This window comes from Festucalex cinctus, chromosome 12 (genome assembly GCF_051991245.1).
Source record: "Festucalex cinctus isolate MCC-2025b chromosome 12, RoL_Fcin_1.0, whole genome shotgun sequence".
Lineage (NCBI taxonomy): Eukaryota > Metazoa > Chordata > Actinopteri > Syngnathiformes > Syngnathidae > Festucalex > Festucalex cinctus.
Window position 1 is genome coordinate 14,510,407 of NC_135422.1, and position 11,743 is coordinate 14,522,149.

General features: G+C 37.2%; 1 protein-coding gene across 1 annotated transcript; it reads left to right on the plus strand.

Annotated features, from left to right (window-relative positions):
- Positions 1 to 1,282: 1,282 nt before the first annotated feature.
- On the plus strand, positions 1,283 to 4,267 carry LOC144031677 (galectin-4-like). Its single transcript, XM_077539039.1, has 7 exons — positions 1,283 to 1,451; positions 1,847 to 2,032; positions 2,737 to 2,808; positions 2,890 to 2,988; positions 3,373 to 3,458; positions 3,527 to 3,707; positions 3,900 to 4,267. The coding sequence occupies exons 1-7, from the start codon at positions 1,413 to 1,415 to the stop codon at positions 4,041 to 4,043; spliced, it is 807 nt and encodes a 268-aa protein (XP_077395165.1). The 5' UTR covers positions 1,283 to 1,412; the 3' UTR covers positions 4,044 to 4,267.
- Positions 4,268 to 11,743: the final 7,476 nt, after the last annotated feature.

An 11,743-nucleotide genomic window follows, 5' to 3' on the forward strand; every position in this document is an offset into this window, starting at 1 on the left:
TGGTATTTTACGCGTAATCTCATGAGCACGTTTTACTATGGGAAAACTAGAGCAAGTTTGTCCGCCATCTTCCTGCCATGCTAAGGTAATTGGTGGGCGGAGTGTCACACAGGAAATGAAAGGTCAAATCATAGCAACTCGTGTACTTTTGACCCAGGAGTGGGGGATTTTCAGCTAGGTTGCCATCATGCATATCTGCAGAAATGTGTCGTATACTATGATGTACTATAAATAAAATACCCCAATTTTGACTGCAGCCTCACTCCCAGGTGGTGCCATTCCAGACTGAAGAGATATGCTGATAGGTGCAATAAATCAGGGCTCTTTGTACTCAATCTGTGCATTGGTGGAGAATGAATGATACAGAAAAATCTACATTAGCATTTTAAACTTCACCTAACATTCATTGTCTGGTTTTATAATCCTTTATGATCACTCTTAGTTATGATCACCTCTTACTGAAGATTAAATATTACATTTTAAAATAATGTATCGATGGCAACTAATATCATGCACTCTTCAGCCAACTCTGAGAATTTTTTCAAGTCATGTATTACCATTTGGGTTCAAATATCAGTTGTTCAAATCAATGTCCCATATTTTTTTTTGCCTTGTGTACCCGCTGACCTTTTTTTTTTTTTGTCATACAGTAGCCTACCTGCAGCTAACACATACATGTTGATAGTTCTCCAAAAATCAAAGTCAAAATCATTTTTTTTATTTCCTTGTCCATTTGTCTTCTTTATAGCCTAAAAATATGTTGCCTTATAATAAATATAAATAAATGTAAGGATTAATATTAATCAAAAAGAATAAAGCTGCCTATACTGTACTATACCATTACCAAGAAAAGTGGGGCTCATGTGAATAAGTCCCCTTTAAATATTGGCATTTAAACTTTAAATACACATGAAGTACACACCACATGCTTCAGTTGTCAGCATTGAAGCAATTTTAAATAATTACAATGAAACCTAAGGTGCCGTCAGAAATGTGTGGCCCCAATTAAGCCCATGCCAGCATTTTATTTGATATTCTCAAAATATATTTATGAATTACAATTTAAATATCAATTTGAACCTTGCGCATATAATCTGTTTTTATTACAATTGTCATGCGCTTGATTTGACATACCTTCCGACCATTTTAACGCCTGATCTTTGTTATCAAACATTTAAAGTAATTATTTAATAACACCTTTTATACTTCAAAATGTCATACTTTTCGTACTTTCAACGTAAAGTGCGTCAAAAACATAAAAAGCAGCGAAAAGTGTGTCACAAAGATACGAGAACAACACAACTCGTCACCGGTGGACTCGTACGTGCAAGTCCAGCTTCAGAATCACGTCGACCCGTCTGATAACTGCCGCCCACTCCTTTACTTGGAGTTGAAATACGAATTATGCGAGAATGAAAAATATGTACGTCGTTCGTGATCAGAAACGCTGTGTAAGTAATCCAACTGTTGTATGTAACATAATTGTGACAAGTTGGCGCAACAGACTCTTAAGCCAAATTCAACTAAAATTACGTTTTTTGTTTTTGTTTTTGCATGGAAGAGGGTTTTCCTAAAGTTTACTCGCTAATTACATATAAATTCTAGACGTAAAAATTTGATAACTATTCTATTTCAGATTCATTTCATTTTGACTTTGCCTAGATTTGTAACTGAATGAATGCAGCACTAAAAATCACTGATTCGTATCGACCACCAGAGGGTGCCGAAGTACCACATTTTAAGAATCGCTGGCTGAACATGTCAGATTGGAAATTCACTAAAACGTAAATGGGGCTGAGAATGGTTATTGTAGGCCTATACTAATGAATCCACTTTTCCTTTTCAGGCGAGAGCGCAGACATGGCAGTTGGTTTTCCTGGCTTTCGTCTTGATTGTAGTGACACTGTTTAGCTTGTACAGCCTAATCAGTGTCAAAAAGACGATAAACCAGACTACAAACCAGGGTGAGCCCCAGAAGTTCCCAAAATGGGTCATCAATGCGAACTACGTGCCCGTAAGCGCCGACGACAAGGTAGGCCGAGAAACCAAGTGCCAAACAAGGTCATTTTGTTAATGAAAACAAAAAAACTACATTGAAAAAAAAAATCGTTACATAATAATAATAATAATAATAATAATAATAATAATAATAATAATAATAATAATAATAATAATAATAATAATAATTTACCCTTATAAAACAAAAACTATAATTTCAGCGCAGGATGTTGACATTGTCGCCTGGGAAAGGACGTCATCTAGCCTCAGCCAATAAGCGCACTAGTTAACGCGGAGCGACGTTTCGTGTTTTGTATCCCCCCCCCCCCCTTTGTTACACACACATATACAGTATATATATATATATATATATATATATATATATATATATATATATATATATATATATATATATATATACAGTACACTGAACACACATGCGTATTTGATTTATGGCTGTTTATAAAATGTTCTTTATTTTAACAACACGGTGTTATGTTTTAAATATTGCACTCAAGTAGTAAACAAAAAATAAAAAAATAATGAAAACTAAAACTAAAACGAAGCACTTTTTTGAGAAAAAAAATGAAAATATATTTAAAAAACACTCAAAACGAAATTAAAATATAATGAAAATTAGAAAACTATAATAACCTAAACCAACCAGTTGCCTCCATTCAACTAGAATGACAAAAGCGCTAGCCGATGCTAAACTAATCAAATTAAATCCTGTTCCAGATTTTGAGCTACAGTGAGCAACTGGCACTGGATCTTGTCAACAAGATGGCCGCTTCTGGAAAAATCGTGGCTGTGAGTGGTTGCCTCCTAAGCATGACTAAAGGTGGTGTGACACCATGACACAAATTGTCTTGTTTTCTTTCAATAAAAAAGCAAAAAGTCAACGTGAGCTCTTCCAATGTGTCACGTTCAGCTGGTAACGACAAATCTAAGATCAGCTGCTGGCGCACACTCGATATGAAACCTGATGAGGTGAGTTCATCATTTTGTGTATGAATGCTGAACATTACTTGAATAACTTTTTAGCCCATTCAAACATCAGACTTACTGGGGGCATTTTGGCACTCGGTGCTCAGTTAATGACCAATCACAGCTCAACCTGTTCTGAGTTTGGTCATGTGATGTTTTAATCTGAGCCGTGATTGGTCATTACCTGAGTGCTGTGCAACTGTGATGTCATAGTTGTAAAATGGCTGCTACCTGAGATGGATAAAAAAAAAAAAAGGGGTAGCGAAACGCTCACATATGCTATTTCTAGATTTTCAAAAATGCCCTTTAATGTCACAGAATTTCAATTTATCGATTATTCAGAAATGACAGGCAATTCTCTTTACAAATCACATTCTCTCGTTGCAGGAAGGTGTCATCGGGGAGCTGGCTGGACGTCTCAGGGTGGCCCACAACATCGTCGTCAGAGGGCGAGTCAACGAGAAGCCAAAAAGGTAGGTGGCCACAAACATCCCCAAATAAGGCTGCTACCATGACTAAATGTTTGTGCTTTTGTGTTTAGTTTTAAAGTCCAACTGTTGATGGGCAAAAACCATGGCGTGGCACTGCACCTGAACCCTCGCTTCAATGAGTCTGGAGACAGGAACGTTTTTGTGCGCAACTCCCATTTAGCTGGCTCCTGGGGTTTGGAGGAGCGCCAGCAGCTGGGCGACTTCCCCTTTGCACCCAACATCTACTTTGAGGTTTCATTCATAATTCTACACACTTTTCATTACAATATTGGTGGGCAGCAGATAGAGGGCAACATTCCTCCCACGTTCAAAAAACATGTTAGCATCTTAGCTTTACCAAATAACTGTCAACATGTGCTCTGGCATTGACTGACGACCAGAAAATGTTATGTTTACAGCTGACATGTTGCTTTGTTTGTTCAGATGATCATCCGTTGTGACGCTGGCTCTTTCAACGTGTCCGTCCTCTCTGTTGACCTGAACTACAAATACCGTGCCAGCCTGGACATGATCACCCATGTGAGAGTGCACGGCGACATGACGCTGATAGACGTCAAGCACATGTAGATGTGACTTGCGCCACTTCCTGATCATGCATACATATCATACTATCCATTTACGTATTGCAGTTAGACAAATTGTATTGAACAACCGAAACCATGAAACTCGAGAAGTTGAGGATTGAGTTGATCTTTTTAAATTCTTAATCAAATATTTAAGTACTTATTAAACCATTATAAGCAGCACTCTTGTTAATCCATTGTATTCCAATAAAGAGCATTACAAAAGTATGTTGTGCCTTTTTTAATGTAGAATCTTGACCCACTTAACACTGTCATTAAAATATGAACCTAGCTTTAGCTAGGTAGCAGTGAAAAGTCTTGGCAGGTGAGTGTGAAATATTTGCCAGCTGCCTAAATCAATTAAAAATGGAAAGTATTGAAAATGTTGACAGGACTTGTTCATTTGGAAAAGTAAAATTTTTTCCCATAATGACTTAATGTACACGTGCAATTGTATTCCCTGTGCTATATTTTTAGCATCTGGACTATATTACTATTTTTAAAGTTCGACAACGGTTTGGCAGTATACAGTATGTGCAAACATTTTGTAAGAATTTAAGATGTGTGTGTGGGAGGGAACTATTCAATAGACAATTGAATTCAATTTTTATTCATTTTAATTGCACAAATGTTTCAAACAAACACATCTATATGAAAAACAAATGTAGAAAACATTATGGTTTTTCTTATAACACTACAAAATTCTAGAAGGAACCAGTATACAACAAAAATGAAAAAAAAAAATAGGGCTTTTACATAACATGTATTTGTCTATTAAACAAGTTTAATAGCATTCCTATTTTTCATCAGTCTAAGTTTAAAAAGAAAAGAAACAAACTTGTTATGATAATAGCAGAAATTTAGTTTCACCTTCAAGAATTTACATTTGTGGAGAAATGTTTTGCACAGGATAAGAATAGCGTTACCAAGATAGTCATCAATAACATCTTTCAAAACAACACTAAAAGATGAAGCCAGTCATGTATATCAATCCACAATGTCTGTAACCACGTACAATCAAAAAACAAATGTACAGTCGTTTCTACTTCATCACAAAAAATACATTTACTTGTTTCAATACCAAATCGCTGTTGCACAAAGTCATTAAATGGATAAACTCCATTCATAACTTTAAAGTGCATTTCTTTGGTTTTGGGAACTGGGAAGTATTGGAAATTTCAAATATTTAGTTCTCGATTGGGAAACAGTGTCTTTAGAAAATGATTTTAAGATATAATTTCTATAAGACAAGCGTGGATATGAAATATTGTTAAATAATGTTCTCAACGTAGAATTGCACATTGTTATGTGCATGCAGCACCTAGAACGACAGGAAATGTTTGCTGTTTTTGGATGTCCATCGTGACGTGGATTTGGATCTAGTACCACTTTTGACACTGGAAACAGCTGGAACAACAAGTAACCTGCAGGCCGAGCAAACCATTTTTCTGAAGAGCACACATGCAAAAGTGTGGGCAGCCTGGATCGCAAGAGAGAAACGTGAGCAAGCGTAGGCCGTACACGTGCCGTGTCGCTCTTCATGTCTCGTGCAATACAACCCCCGCAGGGAATCTGCGCGGAAATTAATAGACTAATGGGGGTTTTTTCATTATCCAAAATGGCCTGATAATTTTGCTCTGGTGCTGAGCAGGGAAAGAGGCATGCCTTGCACATTTTTGGGGCTGCTGAATCACCACTAAAGTAAATCCAAGTACCCCAAAATAAATTGGACAGCTTTTTAATATTTATTCACTTGAAACTCTCTCTCTTTTTTTCTTTTTTTTTAGCAAGCTAGAGAAGTGTTCAAACCATACTTGGTAGAAACAATATTTTATCAACAAAAGTACAGTAAGTGAAGTAATCCACCTGCCCCCCCACCACAACTTCAAGCGAGCGTGCGCAGTCTTGCGGTCACATGGAGTAGTTTGAGTGAGTAGCCCTACCTTACTTAAACAAGGTAAACAAATACATTTCTGAACTTTTACCACTCAATATCAACATTATTATCATTAGCACGGCTCATTCCTGTCACATTTAACCATAGGTCACTGTTCATGTTGTGTGGTAGGTGTTAGCTGCTATTGTTTTCAAGCTAGGATAAGTGTTAGCTGCCAAGCTAGGATAAGAGTTAGCTGACATTTTTTTCAAGCTATGATAAGAGTTTACTGCCAAGCTAGAATAAGAGTTAGCTGCCATTTTTTTCAAGCTAGCGTATTAGTTAGCTGCCAAGCTAGGATGAGCGTTAGCTGACCCCCCCCACCAGGTAGGATAGGATTTAAGATGACTTTTTTTTTTTCTCCCCCCCCTTTTTGCTAGGAAACATTTCAAGTTGTCAGACAGTACCGCTGGCCTTTTTGAATTACAATGAGAGACGCACACCTTTGGCAATTAAGCTAATGTGCTAACATTAATAAGTCAAGGTGCTACTGACTAGCTAACTGTGAACCCAGAAGTGGAAATACATTGTGTGAATGTGAATGGCAGCAAGAAAAATCAACAGCATTGTATGTAGAAGTACAAACAGCAGCCAGAATAGTCAGCAGCGGTGTAGCTAGCAAAAAAAACAAAAAAAACAAAAAAAAAACTTAATGAATAGTATAATCAGTTGAGAAGATTGCTGACTGAACTTTTGCTGGCAAACTAACTCCTTATCTGGTGTTATTATTCTTCCTTTCCCTGAGGAGGGAATACTCTGCCACATTGTAAGAGAATCTTTCATTGTGCTCCACTTCTCTACACCTGTTCTGCTTTCACGGGGGCCAAACAAAAGGAGCGCTTCCATGCAGCCTGCAGTAATAAGAGCCGCCTCCATTAGGCGGGTGGGGGTCCTCCTGGGGGAGGTTTTGTGTGTGTGGGGGTGTGTGTGTGTGGTGCAAAGAAATGAACACACTTTGGCCTTGTTGGAGCCATTTTGCAACTCTGTTGTTGTTAGGTAGCAATCTAAAACCAGATTGGCTTGCTTTTACCCAAGATGGGGTTCATTATGTTTGACCCAGAAGATTGAACTGAAGACTAACTGACATGGTAATCCTCCAAGCCAACTCCCAACACCCCCGAGGCATACACGGGAGGACAAAGGTTGACTAGGTAACCACTGATAGCTTTGCTTATTGACAAGTTATCCACCCCCAAGCTGAAGCAGCACCCTGGGGAGTCATGAGAGAGGCCAGACTAGTGAATCCCATCTATGAACATCACAAAGCAAATAGTCGTGCTCTCTGATTCACTAATTCCCTGATTCATGTTTTTCTTCTGTGGAACATAATAGCCACTGTAGATGTTTGCTTAGAAATGCACTTCAGTGGTACTTGAAGTAGAAATATTCTAGTCTGTATTTTCTCATGGTGTTGTGAAAACACCCCCAAGGATTACGGGCAACGAAAAAACTGATTTGAATCAGATAATTGCTTATACTGCGAAAGATATGAGTGTATAGAATCAAACAAAAACAATTGTTGTACTTTAAAATGTATGTATGCACTACCACTGCAGCTCTGCTTACCTTTTGGCTTTGACGTGATAGTGGTTCTTTCACTCTGAAACCTCATTCAGCAGCTCATTGGCTGAGAAATTCAGATTGATGGGTTTTGTTAGCTAGTAGGGATGGAACGATAAGCCCGATATTGTGATATTGTGATATTAAAACTGCCACGATATCGTCATTGTCATGTTCACGATGTTTAAATGCAACTGTGTTGCAAAGTCGGGTTTATGCAGTTGTAGCACCCTCTGGTGGGTAGTTTTTTTAGTGCAATTTAATTGTCATACGGCATATTTTGGCCCTTCTATGTTTAAAATCCGCGCTCATGGCCAGATAATAATAATAATAATAATAATAATAATAATAATAATAATAACATTGCTGTTATGTACTAGGGATGTAAAGATAAGGGCATTATCGTGATATTGTGATATTAAAACTGCCACAATATCGTTGTCGTCATGTTCACAATATTTAAAAGGAACACATCAGTTAAAAAAAGTCAGGTTGATTTCCATTTATGCAGTTCTAGCACCATCTAGTGGCTAGTTTATTAATGCAATTGAATTTTCATTAGGGATGTTTTGGCCTTCTATGTTTAAAATCTATGCTAATTGTCAGATGAAGGGGAACCTAATTTGCTTGTGAAGCGATCAATGTGTGCTTGCATTAGCAAGTAGGTGTCTCAATATTGTTATTAGAGAGTGTAGGTGGTTTATATGCATTGCTGTTATGTACAAAAGCGCAATATTGTGCTTTTTTTTAGTATGAGCTGTTTTGTTGTTGTTTTTTGCAATATTGTGATCTTTTTAAAATCTCTATCATATAAACATATGGGTTGGTAGCCGTGAATAAAAACATTAAAATGACAATTCTCCAGAATGCATGTCTCATCGTGTAACGTCACATCCTTTTTTATCTATATCACATACTTGAGCTGGTGGCAACACTCCTACTACATTCATACATCATATCCAGAGGCTGGCTTGCGCGTGGGTGTGGGTCCGAGATTGCTTCACGCCGCCCACCTCCCCCCCGCTGTAATTAGTGCTTCCCACGGCTTCCGACGGTCCTTCCTGCCGCTCAGATGCCGGCACTAGTGTGAGTCATGACAGATTTGGACCTTCGTAGACGTTGGCCATTGTTAGAATTCACCTTACGTAATTCTTCTGTTTTGGGCTGAATATGAGCAGCACAGGCTAAAAATGGAGTGTGCGTGTGGCTTAAAAAAAAAAAAAGACCGAAAAGCTTATTGATTGATGACGTTTGTTATCCTTTCTTTAATTTAAGACATTAAAAATTATTTTGTTGGGTTCAAGTGAAAGCTAAACTTGCCAACAAAACTAAATAAATTATTTCGAGTGTTGAAGATATTTTAATGGGTTCTGGGTAATTTTGGACCTCTGAGTATGAAAATTACATCAGTTTTTGTGATATTGATAATTTTGACAATTGATTTGATTAATTGATAATGTGCTTTGACAGTTTACGAAATGTACGTTGATCATACTTTTGCATTACAAAAATCTGTTCTAAAATAGGGATGTAACAATAACGGCAATATCGTGATATTGTGATATAAAAATTGCCACAATATCATCGTCGTCATGTCACAATATTAAAAGAAGCACATCTGTTCAAAAAGTCAGGTTGATTTCCATTTGTGCAGTTCTAGCACCCTCTGGTGGCAAGTTTTTTTTAGTGCATTTTAATTTTCATAAGGGATGTTTTGACCCTTCTATGTTTATTAAAAACCCGTAATATGCTTGTGAACCGAAAATCAATATGTGTGTGTGTGCATTAGCAAGTAAGTGCCTCAATTTTATGTTATTAGAGATTGTATGTGGTTTATATGCATTGCTCTTATGTATAAAGCACAATATTGCGCTTTTTTTTTTTTTTTAGTATCAACTCTTTTTTTTTTACAATATTGTGACTTTTTTTTTTTTAAATGTCGCCAACCTCCCCACAATATCGTGATAATTATCATATTGTGAGCTTCATATTTTGAAGTTGTAAAACCCGAAGCCAATATGGAAAAAAAACATGTCAAACCGTTGAAACTTTCTTGGCAATAAAATGTTTATTGACTAATATTAGCCAGCATATGAGTCTGATCACATTTGTTTCATTAAATGAGAAGCAAACCTTATTGCCCAGTCTTCAGTTTCAAGAATCACAAGTGAAGCTATTAGCATTTTTTTTTTTAGCAAGCACTAGCTGCTAGACTGCCTGGACTAGCTTCCAGATGGCTTGACAACGTCGAGCTTAAAGACTTAACATGTACTGTTTGCGCTTATTGCATAACACCACACAGGGTTGAAACGGTTTCATCGCTTGTGTGCTTCGGGTTGACACGTAGCTAGCATTCACATATAAGTAATTGAGCAATCATTGAACAGATGCTGTATTCATCGAAACACTGTTAAATTTGTTAAAACCTATTTAGTGATGGATAAAAATCCGTATAGGATAAAACAGCTTAATTAATGCCACAAATATTACAGTAATACTTGTTTCATTAAGCTAAGCTAAGAGTGGCTATGAGCTGCATTTCTAATATTTTTTGTACATTTTTATTTGTGTTTATGGCTCTTTTGAACATATTTCTTTATAGTTTCCTGCAGTGCCGCTGAGACTTTGCGAGGCCACACGATGAACTCTCCCAAGTCATTAGAAGCCGCACTGCAGGCTCCAGATGTTGACCAGGATTCCCCAACATCTGCTTTTCAGTTCTGTGATGCAGGTATGCCACTCTGCCCTTCAAATACTCACCTGGGGAGGTGGGGTACTCAAAGTTCACTAACTCAGAGTAGATCAGCATTAGCGGTCGAATAATTTTTGGAATCGATGCTGTAAATTCAATACACGTGTGCCCTGCTTTAAACAAGCAGAAAATCACGAGAAATGCGGGATGCTTTGACGCGGCGCCACTTCTTCACGCCTCTCGAACGCCCACGCCGCACTGGCAAAGCCTCGAGATGACCGGCATCCGTCAGCTGTCGCATGGATAAAATGTGGAGCGCGCAGATTGGAGAGAGTGGAAAGAGCGCAGCAAACGCTTGTGTACTCGTCTGTGTCGGAAGAGTGGTAACCATGGCAACAGCCACCTCGGTCAGTTGGATCAACAGAGAATGAGAAACCCAATTAGTAGAAGAAGGGGGAACAAATATCGCACAAGGAGGGTTGTAGGCGGACAAAAAAAAAACAAAAAAAAAACAACAACTCCGATTTCAAGATGTAGTAGTCAAGTGTCTCGTTTCGTCACTTCCTTGGTCTACCGTACTTTTTATCCCCTATAACGGCAATACAGTATAATGATATCGCGATATTAAAATGGTCACAATATCATCGTGTTACGATATTAATAGCAGCACATCTTTTAAAAAGGCTAGGTTGTTTTCCCTTTGTGCAGTTCCAGCACCCCCTGGTGGTTAGTTTATTAGTGCAGTTTAATTTTAATTTGGCATCTTTGGGCCACCTATGTCTAAGATCCACGCAAATATTCGGTGTTATTGGTGATTGTAGGTTGTCTATGTATATTGAGGTTAATGTTGCCAGTACTATTTGAAACTATAATCTATTTGTAGTTATGCAAGCATTGTGAACTACATAGACCATGATACTTTGCACCACTGAGCCAATAGGAGCACATGACTGGCCAAGCCTATTTATATGTCACTGTTGTTGTTTACAAAAACACAATATTGTGCTTTGTTTAAAAAAACAAAAAAAAACAAAAAAAAACATGTACAATAATAATAATAATCATAATCATTGTATCTTCTTTTTTCAGGCATAAGTTTCATCACTTTACCAGTTGAACTATTGCCTGATCTTTCCCTCATCTCTAAAAAGAGTTGGGTCAGAAACAAGGTTATTTTAGTTAACCAAAACTAACTAAAAACTAAAACTAAAATTCAAAAAACAATTTCATTAATGAAATAAAATAAAAATGAAAATACTTAAAAAAATAAAAATAAAAAATACTGAAACTACATTCTACGTTTACAAAATCAGCTAAAACTATAATTATAGCAAAAATGTCGTTAGTTTAGTCTTTGGTAATTAATTTAATGCATGAACCTTGGGGATGATTTTAAATATAGTTTTAAATAGATTTATTTCGATATTAAGCGGATTAAGGACATTTGAAAGTGTATCACACAGAAGTGACATCATCGAGCAGCAGCCAATAGAAAGCACCTTCAGATGATGTCGCT